The sequence below is a fragment of the Pocillopora verrucosa genome, chromosome 5, assembly GCF_036669915.1.
Source record: "Pocillopora verrucosa isolate sample1 chromosome 5, ASM3666991v2, whole genome shotgun sequence".
Taxonomy (NCBI): Eukaryota; Metazoa; Cnidaria; class Anthozoa; order Scleractinia; family Pocilloporidae; genus Pocillopora; species Pocillopora verrucosa.
In genome coordinates this window covers 11,786,906-11,800,264 of record NC_089316.1, presented here as the reverse complement: position 1 = coordinate 11,800,264, position 13,359 = coordinate 11,786,906, and the positions used below count along the sequence as shown (strand labels likewise).

The window sequence follows — 13,359 nt, the reverse complement described above, 5'->3', positions numbered from 1 at the left end:
TGGGGAAGCTCGAGAGATGCACCGAATATTGAGAGAGGAGGAGGGGGAGAAAAACACGGAGCAGAGGGGGGGGGGGGTTAACAAGTAACTCTTATGAGTAAAGTAACTCACTTGTGGAAATCGCTGCGTGTGAAAACAACAGATTTTAAACGTTTGAATTTGAATTATACTGTGCAGCACAACAAAAGCTCATTTGAGGAGCAGTTGTTGCAATAAAACTGGCGTCAAGTATCCTTCTTGTCCAACTTCCTGGATGTTTCTTATTTTTTAACTACCCTATTCACTCGCCAGTGGAATAAAAATATCTCAAAAATCAGGCGTATAATTTGGAAATGGTCCTCACGGCCTATAATTTTTAGTAGCTCGCAATATAAATCGTTTGTGTTATCTTGACCACTTTGTGTACATTGATTTATGTTACTTTTCAGTGCTCTTTTGCATTCATTGTCACATTCAGACCCAAGAACTGACGAAATTTGGAGATTCACAACAATTGCAAAGCGGACTTCTCGTTTCCAAAACTAATGGTTTTCTTCAAGAAATATAAACAAAGTAAATAATGATAAATGTACACAGTTTATAGAATAAAAATGTGGTCTACACCTTTATCTTACCGGCAGAAAGTTTTGACTTGAAACGTCACTATTCCATCTCTAAGGACTACAGGCATATCCAAATGATCTGTGATATCCGTCCATTCTTGTGATTCCTCTCTCGAATTGAAATGTAGTATCTTCACCTGACCTGAATGCAGCTCTGCTAGTTCTATTTCACCGTCCGTGAGTGACAACGGGAGGCTGATTTTCGCTGGCACTGACAGCTTTACATTGTTTGAGCACGAAATGTGAAGAATCGGACCAACAAGCATTCCTTCCACATTGTGGTCAATGGTTGGCGCTTCTTGCACCTCAAATTAAGAGAGCCAAAACAATTATATCACATAATTTATGATAAGCCAAGGTACTCTTGTTAGCTACCAGTAGTTTACCAAATGAAATGAGGACGTTGAATAGATTTGTTAGCTACCAGTAGTTTCCCAAATGGATTGAGGATGTTGAATAGATTTTTATTATACATTCTTTTTCAGCTAAAATCTATGCACTCACACTAACATGATAGTTTTCAAAAAATCTGTTATTGACCGTAGTTTAGGTCAAAGCATTTGATTTTATATCAAGGTAATACCCTCTCGGCAATAATTTGTTTTTTTTGTTTTTAACCTTAAAGTCTTATGAAACAAATGGTAGATATTGTTATAGTGATATAAATGATAAGAATAATGATGACAATAAATGCCATAATCACTCTCATCATCATCTTAATTATTTCTTACAAATGCAACATCGGGTATAAATACCTTTAGAGTTAAAGAAAAGTCTGTATCGACAGGCAAAGAATTCCATGGAATCGCAACACTAACATTTGGATAGTCTGGCAGTGAACAGATAAACTCAGAGGTCTTAGACGTAGGCTTAAGAAAGACAAAAGACTTGAGGCGCCAGACTGCTGCAAACGAGGAAAACCACCTTTTCGAGCACGAAGCTTTAGCGGAAGGGCACGTCCAATTGGGGATGGTTGGATGTACTGTAATATAATAACATTTTTATTAATGCTGTAATAGATATCATTAGTTATGGTTATTACTTAAATCTTTCTCACAGAGCGGTCTGTGTAAGAGAATCTCGACCACGACATAAAGATACTGTTAATAACGTTCCTGTGGGTATAATCCGTTTCAATTATTACTCAGTAGTCCCTATCAACCATGCTGGAGGTCTGTATGGGAGAACTTCCGTGTTGTCATTCTAATCCATTTTAAGTTTTTCCCGAGAACACAGCACCATCAAACTGTAAATGTCGATCTGGAATTACGTGCGCTTACCACTAAGCCGGCTCCCCTTCTCCCTTAAATGATCCTAACTAGGGATTGGGAAATTAGCAAGAAGTATATGGAATGATACTTGTGTATAGATCTCATCGGTAAAATTTATTATTTCAGCACCTGACGAATGCCAAATGGTTTTTGTCTCCAAATCCTCCCACTCGTTGTATTCGGGGTCAACCAACTGCTTTATAACCACTTCGTATCCTTTGGAGTTAGAGGCACTGTGCAACAAAGCTACATCTATGCTTCCCGAATCATTTTCCATGAACTCCAGATCAGGTGGGCCATCATGAGACAGTTCAATCACATTGCTTACCAAGAGCTCATTGCTACCTATGGGCGGAGAAAGGGCTGCGGGGGTCCATAATGAACATGTTATGGTCAAGGATTTTGTTATCGCTCCAAGGTTAAATGTGATGGATGCACCAGCTTTTGCAAGATTCCAAGTCTCTGACTCGTCTGCAATTTTACCTCTGAAATAATCACAAAATTACATTTATCAAGCTTTTGTTTGAGTGAAAACGCTTATCATGTTTCCTCTTGAATGTAAAGTGAGTTTCTCTTTCAAGACGGTTTTGCAGCTCTTTAAACTCGGTCTCATCAACTTCAGTGATGGGCTATCTTTATTAATAGGTTGTCTGTATCTTACTCCATCGGCGAAAAGCCTATGCATAACGTAACATTTTGATATTTTATGCTCGAGGGTTGACATTCCGGATGTGATGTCACTATCAAATAACCAAATCACGAAGATGCAGTCTACTTCGTTGGGCAAGGCCAAAACGGCGTCTTTTATACCTTTTTTGCGGGTGAATATGCGACAGAATCAGCTTTTTTTTAACAGTTATTAGCCCTCTGCAGGAACGCTAAACTATAAAGATACTGAAGTTAAAGAATAAATTATAAGCAACCTAAGACTACACTTTCTATAGGTCTATCGTTGTATAAATAACGAAAGACGGATATTGGGGAAGAACTTAAAGACGCTTTAGATTACCGGACTATAGCCAATACAACGCTTCCGAATGTCGCAAATTGAGAGTACCTAATTCAGTGAAGCAACGATTCTTCTAATTAAGTGTGGACTTACTTTTATGGAATAAATTGTAGGTTTTTGAGTAATTGTAGCGCAAATTGTATCTAAGCTATCTCATCAAGTAAGAGAATCAATAACATTCTATACAAAAGTTCACACGGCAACCAGGTGGACAATCAGACATAGCTTGATGCCACTCTGGTTAGCAGATTTAATGAATGTAACCGAAGAAGTTACAATTCTTAGACCTAACGTTTCGCATTCCTCTCTAGTGCCTTCATCAGGGGTGATCTAAACGCTGAAACAATAGGTTTTTTTTTCTGACTAGGTGTAAATAGGCGTCAGGAAGCAAACCGCCATCGTCACGATTTAAAGGAGCGTGGGCGGAGTTAATATGCCAAGCCTCCAAACAAAGGCGCTGGTGGTAACGCCGATTAGTGGTATGGTTAGTTAGGCACATATGCTCCAATAAAGCTGAATTTTCCTATTGCAAAGGAAAACCGCTTTTTGGTGCTCTTTTAACCGTGTACCAAACTGACGTTTGGTCTGTCCGATGTATTCGTTGACACAGTCATTGCAAGGAATAGAATAAATGGCGTCGTTTCGTTGTTCTTTCGTGACAGGATCCTTAGGTTTGGCGAAAATATTCCCCGAAGTCTGAAAAGGTTTTTGAGCAACTTTAACGTTGTGGCTATTCAAAATTCTCTTTATGGGTTCCGTAACACCCTGTATGTAAGGAATAACAGCAAAACCAGTCGCTGGTTTCCTTTCATCAAGAGCGTTACTATTTGTAAAATAGTAACGCTCTTGACGCTCTCGTAAAACGTAAAAAAAACGCTCTTGTAAAAAACGCTCTTGTAAAATAGTAACGCAAAAACCAGTTACGAATAGTAACGCTCTTGATGAAAGGAAACCAGCGACTGGTTTTGCTGTTATTCCTTACAAATGCAAACCAGAGTAGCATCAAACTATGTCCATAACATTCTATTTAAAATTTATGAACAGCATTCAAAATAGCCATTCTTTTCTTTATCCCGAAATTTTCAATTGTGCATGTGACCATCATGGTTCATTCTACTCAGGGAAAGTTTTTCTTTTATTAAGCGCAGCTTAATATGATTGTTATGTCGCTAATGTGCATCGCATGCAAATATTCGCAAATCATGTTAACCCTTTACACCCTGACATCATACAGTTTTTATTTTCTACAAATTATTCGGGACAAATTTCTTAAGTTGCTGAAGAGGAGAAGTCGTTTGGCAATCTAGAGCTGCATTGGAGGGTGATCATTTTCTTTATTCTCCTGACCTTAAAGTTTGATTCAGGGTGATGTTGTGAGGAGAAATTGCATAGTAGCCACCCTTAGGGGCAATTCTATAACTTATTAATTTTTTATGTATATATGTATATATAATTCCACTAACGTGGGATAACAGAACGACTACATGCAAATGAACTGCACCTCTTGATGACAGTCTTTCTTTCATCCACATTTCTTGCAGCCTCCTCCTTCTGGCGAACGTCTTGATCAGTTGAACTGGAGGAATATTCTTCCACCTCAAGTGACTTCTCTTCTTCTGGAGCTATGTGATTAGACAAAAGAAAAGGCATGTTCTTTCCCAATGCAGGATAGATTTGTAATAAGTCGTTTAGCAACTAAGGTAACTGATGAGATAATTGAACATAGGATAGTTTGGTGTCATATTACGTAAGAAAGAAGGGGAAGATAAAGAGCGGGATATCTTTCTTGTAATGATTATTACTGTCGACCGATACCTGATAAACAAAGAGTACAAAAACCCGATTGTTCGTAACGGTGAGTTTAAAAGCTCGAGCCAGGTTCTTTAGGAAAAGCCCGACCGGCTGCAGCAAAAGACAAGGGCAAGCGGCCGAACCAGTAAGCCATGACACACAGACACACACACTCACACACAAAATAACTAAAGAGGAAAAAAGTCATATTTTTGCAAGTATATAATTAACAAGTAATCTCATGATTTTTCCCGTACAATTTAGGATAAATCAGCATTTGTAAATTTTTCAAAAACGACAAATTGCACTTGCCCTACAGGCTCGTGCAGTTTGTTCCCATTTGAACAATTTACTCGTACTGTGTTAATCTAACTTGTACTCGAAATCATATGATTACCAACGCTAGCCAACCCACTTCGGGAGCGGATCGAGGAATTTGTGGTACGAGTAGAACTAACTTTGACTCCGAAAACACATATTTTTTTTGTTTTTATGCTAGAGATTTGGTATAACCTAAGTACACTTAGGGGAGAAAAGCTTTCTCTCATCTCCAGTTCATTAAGAATTTTGGCCTTTTTCCATCTCTCTCTCTCTTTCGACGAACCCGACCAGGTAAATACTGTGAGACTTATTTCAGTTTTTTTGGTGCAAATAACCATTGTAAGGAACCCATTTCAACTATGAGTTCTCTTTACTTCCCACACAAGGAACAAAAAAAAAATTAAAATAAAAATAACTCGCTTATCACCCGAGAAAATGGATGGAAAAGACAACACCTGGTCTTTTTCCAATTTTTGGTCCAGGAGGAAGGGATCAGTTCCATTGGAAGATATTCTCCGAACTTAAGCTATTTTTAAAGGTAGCCATTTTTTAATGCTGAAATGAACTGTTTGTTAAATTGCTTATTACCCTGAGATGAGAGAACCTTCTATCTTCTTCTTCAAGTTTCTTTCCTCTAGAAAGATCAAAAGGCCGTTGCTCAGATTTTACCGTTAATACACAATACCTTTGTCTCCTGCTTTCTTTTCAGGATTAACGGCTGCTTTCTTTAATTCAACCTCGCTTTTACCAATTTCATAAAGTCTTTCTTTGATGCTGACTTCACACATCACACACTGTTTAAGACGTTGTTTATAGGGTTCTTCCAAATCAGGATCCATGTATTCCTTTTTCAGATCATCAATAGCGCTTTGGTAACCAGCTCCTCCCAGTCTCACCAATGCATCTTGGATGTCCTGCCAGTATTGACTGAATGTTGGGTCATCAACTGAGGCCTCGCTGGCATGACTATAAACTGTGTATATGTAGCACTTGATGCGAACGATATCTGCTTCAAGGGTCGTGTCTGCTTCAGGAGGAGGTGTGTCCCAGCCGGTAGCTGGAGGAGCAAGACCGCATATTTTCCTCAGCAAAACCATTAGTAAAGAGATATCGAAAGAATTTGATGAAACTGCAGATTTGATGGCAGGATATAGCTTTCCCCATTGTGAAGGATTAAGGATCCTTTTATGTCGAAGTGATCGCAAGACCGCATGAACTGGAGGACTTGACAAAACTGCGTCCAGGTTTCCTGTTGGACGCCTCTTATCAAAAGTCTCTCTCAAGATGTGTGCACCGACGTCCACCAGAAGCCGGCATAAGCTGGCGTAATTGGTTGTCTCTTTTGTCGAATGAAACAAAGGTGCTGCAGCGGTGGCCATAAAGAAATACTGGATCTTTAATTGAGCAGAGGTTAACAACTTTTTAACCAAGAAATTTGGTTGCTGCTTTTCCGTCAGTCTCCCAGGCTCAGCACTGGCAGAATGAACAAAATATCTAGTTTCAAAACCAATTGACTCAGACCAAAATTTTCAAAGTTTGACGTCTGATCACATATCCAAAAATATCCGTTACATCTTAAGGCCAGCAAGGGTATTACATCAAAGTAACTTTAAATACCTCAGGAACACTGATTTCTCTTTTAAAATTGCTGGCATATGCTTTTCAAATCTGCTTTTACGTGACTTAAAAAAAGCGTGACATATGCCGCCGTGATCGTGTCGATATTTATCACGTTGTGTGAAAATAAAATTGGCCTTCTCTTACAGACATCAGAGTACAACTTCGCTCTTCTAGCCGGTACACTTTTCATGCATCAAAATTAGGGGAATCTAGGGTAGCATTCCGGGCCTTTTGGCTGATAGCTTCCTAATTCCAATCACCAGCGTGTTTTACAATGTCTGCAAATATCGAAATAACGTAAGGAGAAGATAAAGGTTGATCACATCCGGGAAAAAAAGAATTTCTTCGGATTCAGAATTTCACCAAAACAATCTCTATGTTTAACATATGGCAAAATTATCGAAATAAACTCAATCTAACCATATGCTTACTCTTATATCAGTGCGTTTCTTGCCTTCGATATTACAGTATGATAAATTGCTTTTTAAAGGAAATTGCAGGATACGTCTATGTTAATATCCTTAGACATAATTATCAACCGAACACAAGTTTTAGAACATGTTCTTAACTTATTCCACAATTCGATTGCCGAGTATTATGTGGGTAGAGAATCACGAGGACTACGTGGCAGCAGATAAACAAATGAAGCACAATACAGCATGAACGGGGAATGCAGAATACCACGAAATGCTGCGGAGTTTGTACACGAAGCTAAGAATGAGACTACTGTTAACTTGACATAAGCTAAAAATTACCACAGCCATTTTTTTTGCAAATGGCGAATAATGAATTGGTTAGCACTCCTGTGTGATCCAAAACTTAATGCTACTTTTAGTTTTAAGTGATCAGTCGCGTATCAGGACTTTATCAAGACTTCGATTTTAATCGTTGCACAACCACGTGACCCGATTTTAGTCGAACGATTTCGACTGTAAGATACAATACAATACATTTTATTATTACGGCTATCCTATACATGGCTATTCTGTCGTAATATACAATGATAGCAAACATGCAGTGATAAATTACGATGGGGCAAAAAAATATTTACATTTGTCGCGAAAAAGATATTTACATGAGTTCATATACAGGTTGAAAGATTTGCTTCGATCCATGTAAGAAGAGTTTCCAACAAAGTGAGCGACTTTCCTTTTAAAATTTGAAATATTGTTTATGTTCCGATTGTTTTCTGGGAGACGGTTATATTCTTTTGCCCCACAAAAGCGAAAGAGTGTTGACCTGTTGATGACCTACATTTAGGTAGATTTAGCTGTGACATGTTTCTGGTGTTGCCTGCTTTAATCTACACTTATGGACCATAGTAACGGTATTCAATAGAAGTTTTTGACGGATGCCTAGCCAGCTAAGGAATTTGCGCGCAGCAGAGACATGATCAAAGTTTTTGATACCCAGGATTATTTATAATCGAAGTTCTGAATGAGTTGAAGCTTAGAAATGTTTTTGGTGGAGGTCTTACCCCATACGGTAGAACAATAATGCAGTAGCTTCGCAAGAGAAGAAAACACACGAGACTCCAGGAACACAACAATTCCATTGGCAAGATGGTGGACTCTCAAAAGCACATGCTGCAATGGTCAGGTGACATTAACGTCACTGCCACTACACTACATCCCCCTTTCACCTAATACAAAACTCCCTATGCTGCCCAAATAATCAATGTCCACTGTCCAATGTCCTGAAACTACATACAGATAAATTGGGAACTACATGGATCTGCATCGGATGTTTATCACTTTAGGCACCAAAGGACACAAAGTCATTCATCCATGCTGGAGGGCCCCTAACACGAGTAAGCCGTGAGGGAACGAGACTTGCTGTGGATTCAGGAGGTGGGGTAGGGTGCTTATCAATATAGGTTGGCGGGATCAAAGCAGTCGCTTTCGACTGTCCTCTGGTGGGTATGTCATCACCCTCGTCTCCTCCGTGGGCTTCAGTGGCTTCAGTGGATGGGCTGACTGAATAAACTTTTTCATGTGGCTCGAATTGCACAGTTTGGTGTTTCCCTCTTGATCTTTTTTGAGGACAACATTCCCCTTCTTTTCTACCACTTTGTATGATACTGATTCAAATTTGGGAGACAGGTTGTTGTCACGGGTCTTGTTGAGCAAGATGTGATCTCCCTCGCCAATATCACTGTATTGTGCTGACCGCTTTCTGTCTGCATACTCTTTCTGCCGAAGTTTTCCCCGCGCGTCTCTCTCACGAAGAGGCTGTTGCCAATGGTCCTCGGTTATTCTTTCACTTGGAATGGTTACTCTTGGAAGTTATTGAGACGTCGATCAGGAGACGTCCATCAGACGTCGATCAGGAGACGTCCATCAGGAGCTCGGCTGGGGACAACCCAGACAGTGTGTGATGTGTGGTTTGACATTGGAAGGAAATTTCGTAATGCCCTTTTCCAGTCTTTACCTTCCAAAGCAGTGGTTCTTTTTATCTTCAGTAGAGTCTCGTTGCAGCACTCAACTTCACCATTACTCTGCGGCCAGTAGGGGATTCCTTTCCGGTGAGCTATTCCTAAGAAATCTTGAAAGCCTTCAAACTATGTGGAGGCAAATATCGGGTCATTCTCACAGCGAACACTTTAAGGTATGCCATGTGTTTGAAAAATACCCTCCATGGCTCTTGCGACGTGTGATGCAACTGTCTTCTTCAACAAGATGACTTCGGGCCAGCGTGAGTAGTTATCTACTACTACGAGCAGGTGGTTTCCACTGGGAATCCCCAATAGGTCGACGGCGATGTCAACCTATAGAACTTTGGGCATTGTTTTGGACTTGATGGGTTCGATCGTAGTTCTAGGGCCGACTAGCTGGCAAGGATGACAGGCCTTTACTAATGTATAACCTGCTTATCCATGCTGGGCCACCATGCCTTTTCTCTGAGGCGGACCTTTGTGCTTTTCATACCTTAGTGACCCTTATGTGCGTGTGTATGTTTCCAGAGGCTTCTGGCATTATGATACGGTTACCCTTGAGGAGAAGCTGGCCAAGGACTCGCAGTTCTTCTACCAAAGCTCTGTATCTTGTGCCCGATAACTGACTCCAGTCTTCTGAGGTAACAGCTTGATGCATCAACTATAATGTGGGGTCTTTTGCAGATGCTTGCACAACTTGTTGGGGTGTGATTGCTGCTTATGCGGCTTCACTAGCTATACTGAAGGCATATTCCGTGCTTTCATGTGCATTGTCTTGAGCTGGATCTACTGGGAGCCGGCTTAGGGCATCTGCAGAGTTTTCTTTCCCCGAAGTGTCACTAGATAACGAAATTGCTCGCGGTATAACAACGATATTTCAATACCTGCTAATGGGCGTGTACTCTTGACACCCAGAACGGTTACCAACGGCTTGTGGTCTGCGCGGAGCTCAAACTCGATTCCATACAAGTGGAGCTTATTCTTCCTTAGTACCCCACTTCCTGGACTTACCAATGCACGTTAGGTCCCACAAGTTGCTCGATCTCGGGAAGCTTCTAACTTTAGATTGATTTTGGGGCTTTGGTGCGTCAACAGTCGCTTCCGCTCTCCTCTTAGAAATCTGCAGCCCCTCTCCCGTGAGCACTTCGCCCATGTACTCCAAGCTCTTGGCTCCAATGACACACTTTTCACAGTTAAGGGTCAGCCCATGCTCTTCAAACTTGCGTATTACTTTGTCGAGGTTTTCATCATGTTTCTTGTGGTCACGGCCAACTACTCTCACACTGTCATGCAGGCTGTAAGTGCCGGGGCAATCCTTCAGTATTTGCCGTTTTGCGGCTGAATCTTTTCTGTTGCCAAGTTGACGCCAAAGAAAAGTCGCTTATATCGATACAGGCCATCCGGGGCGGTAAACGTGGTTACGTCACGCGAGTCAAGGTATAACTCTATTTGATAAAGCGCCATGTTTAGGTCGAGTTTCCCGAAAACTTTTCCCTCTGAAATCTCCTGTAATGTTTCTTCCACTGTGGGAACTAGGTGTTTCTCCCTGAGGATTGCACGATTTGCCTGTCTCTTATCCAAACAAATGCGAATGTCTCCGTTGGGCTTCTCTACGGCGACAAGTGGGTTGATCTAGTTAGTGGGAACATTGACTTTTTCAATGACTTTTAGTTCCTCTAACTGTTTCAACTTTGCTCTCACTTTCTGTCTCTTGCTAAATGGTATTCGGCAAAGGGGTTGTGCCACAGCTGAGACACTGTCATCTTGGTGTAACTTCAGGTGGTAAGCGTTTGGTTTGCCGGGGCCCTCAAAAACTTTGGGAATTTAACTTTTAGAGCAGCTTTGTTGTCTAGAGGCTGGGCATTGTCAATGTTTGTACTGCAGTTCATAATATCAACTCCAACCTTAAGTAGCGCAAGTATCTCTGATGTTTTACGACCTAGCAGGGTTGCAGCCTGCCCTGAGATTCTGCAGTGGCTGACATGTCAGTCTGTGGTACAGTGACTCTCAACATACAGCTTCCCTTACGCTGTAAGAAATTACAGTGAGCGACTTCATCGCTTTCTTGTAGTCTTTAGGGTCGCCCTTCGTTTCTTCGGGAATGATACGGAAAATTTCTCGTACGCTCGGTTCTGCTAAGAGTAAAAGAAGGGCTCGTTGCTGTTTCGGGTCGTCGATGCCTTATGCTGTCACGGAAAGCTCAAATTCATCTTTCCAAATTCGCCGACGCTGCCAAAGAGTGGCAAGTTCGCCAACTGTGTCAAACGCCGCAGGACCAGTTAGTCCACTTAAACAGACGGCCAATGCCCAGAATTCCTGAGAAGTGTTCTTGTGTTCGACTTTTATCCTTGTCGCCGAATGTAGTAGCTTCGAAAGAGAGGAAAACACACGAAACTCCGGAAGCATAACAAATCTATTAGCAAGATGGTGGACTCTCAAGTTGAAAAGGTCATAGACAGGCCTACACAGACTCCCCTGTGTGGTTTTACGTTTGCGACGCAAAAGCCTTTAATTAAAGCTTCGCTCTGACGAGTATGTCTTTCAGCGATTTACCTCTTTTGTATAATATAATCGGAGGCGTTTTGTAAATTGTTTTCAGCAGTGGCTGATTTTGGATGAGGTTCCATTCTTGCATCGGTATTTGTTTTAAATTTTTAACCCCTGGGTGGTATGCTGTCACAAAGGGCAATATTTTGCCTTTAGTTTTTTTGGTTTGTTTTTTAAGTGTCGACTGCCTTGCGGCAAACGAGACCTCAGATAACGTTTTTTCAATTAGGCTTTTTGGGTAACCACGTGCTTCAAGTCGTGTTTTGAAGTTACACATGGCCTCCTGGAAATTTTTTTCCGAGGAGTTTGTTCTTAGAAGTCTGATAGCTTCTCCTTTAATAAAGCCTTTCTTAACACCTGGCGGGTGGCAAGATGAATAGTGTGTATATTGAAAGGTCTCGGTCGGTTTGTAGTGAGTTTTGACGTCGAGGATAAATTCGTTTTGGAATCTTTCACCTTTGTAGACAACCGTGTCTAAGAATGTGATTTCAGTCTCTGAGATTTCAGCCGTGAACTTTATAGTTGGATGGAACGTGCTAGCTTGTGCTATGAATAGATCAATGTCTTGTTTACGAACATCCCATAGGAAGAAAACGTCGTTAATGTAACGCTTCCATACTCTCGGCTTGATACTGCTTTGGTGAAGCAGTTTTGTATCAATTTCTGTCATAAAGAGATTGGCGAAAGCAACCGCCATTCGTGTTCCCATGGCAGTTCCAAAACATTGGAGATAGTTTACTCCGTTGAACTGGAACGAATTTTCTTTCATGGATGCAAATGCTCATGGATGCAAATTTCACCTGACATGAACGTCACTGCCACTACAAATAGAAAATAAGAGCATTGATAATTAAGGTAAGAGTTTTCTTGTCCAAAAGATGTTTGATTCTATTGATACAATGTAGATTATACAGGCCGCTCGAGGACAGTTTGGATACGAGGTCATCAAAGGTTACGGCAGAGTTCATACAGAACTCCCAAGTCTTTTACAACTGGAGAGGGCTTAATATCGTTCCCCAACAGAACGACATGAGGTAGAGATACGTTTCGCGTTAGTTGTGGTACGCCAACGACAAGAACCTTAGTTTTGCTTGGGTTAATTAACAGAGAGTTTAGTGAGCACCACTTTGCTATCTCGCGGAGATCACCATTGAGGTCAGGAATGGCAACACTGACGTCTGACTGGGGAAGAGCCAAAAGCAGCTTGGTGTCGTTTACATTACCTATGGCTTCGCACTTCTCCCGATCAGAGAGGAGGTCGCTAACGTACAAAGTGAACATAGCTGCACACCTGCTGTCTGTGGGAGGGGGTCGGATAGGACACTGCCAATCCTGAGCACTTGCTTGCGTAATGATAGGTAACTCTTAAACCAGGCTAGAGTGGGGTCACACACACCCAGAAGTTGCCACTTCGGTAGAAAGGTGTCATGTCGGATGCTGTCGAAAGCTTTAGACTTGTCGAGTAGTACAACCACAGATATTCGTTTTTCATCCATATTCTTAAGGAGCTGGTCCGTGAAGTGTGGTAGGGCTGTTTTTTAGTGGAGTGGAACTTTCTGTTTCTACTCTGTAGGCCGGATATCTTGCTATTTTTATCCAAGAAGTCCATAAACTGCATGTGAGCAGCCCTTTCGCATACCTTTGACATCATCGGTAGGATTGATATATGACGGGTGTTTTCAGGGTCATTAGGATCGCCGGACTTGAGGTTTGGGATGACCACTGCAGACTTCCACAACTGTACAAAGCAATTCGATGCGAACG

At 41.3% G+C, this 13,359-nt stretch overlaps 2 protein-coding genes across 5 annotated transcripts in view; both read right to left on the bottom strand.

Annotated features, from left to right (window-relative positions):
- Positions 1-13,359, bottom strand: part of LOC131791051 (p53-induced death domain-containing protein 1-like) — a 28,545-nt gene that overhangs the window by 4,917 nt on the left and 10,269 nt on the right. For all 4 annotated transcript variants that reach the window (XR_010717615.1, XM_066167570.1, XM_066167571.1 and 1 more), the window contains exons 4-8: positions 5,680-6,467; positions 4,384-4,504; positions 2,003-2,358; positions 1,358-1,584; positions 615-907 (exon numbers count right to left, since the gene is read on the bottom strand). Coding sequence is in view for 3 of the 4 variants with exons in the window: in XM_066167570.1 (XP_066023667.1) it covers positions 615-907; positions 1,358-1,584; positions 2,003-2,358; positions 4,384-4,504; positions 5,680-6,373 (1,691 nt within the window). In the remaining variant the exon portion in view is untranslated. The remainder of the gene's footprint in view (positions 1-614; positions 908-1,357; positions 1,585-2,002; positions 2,359-4,383; positions 4,505-5,679; positions 6,468-13,359) is intronic.
- Positions 11,561-12,364, bottom strand: LOC136280708 (uncharacterized). The gene has a single exon (XM_066166370.1). The coding sequence runs from the start codon at positions 12,362-12,364 to the stop codon at positions 11,561-11,563; it is 804 nt and encodes a 267-aa protein (XP_066022467.1).

Excerpts from the sequence above, each read along its gene's own strand:
- LOC136280708 (XM_066166370.1), bottom strand. The coding sequence starts at position 12,364 with ATGAAAGAAAATTCGTTCCAGTTCAACGGAGTAAACTATCTCCAATGT.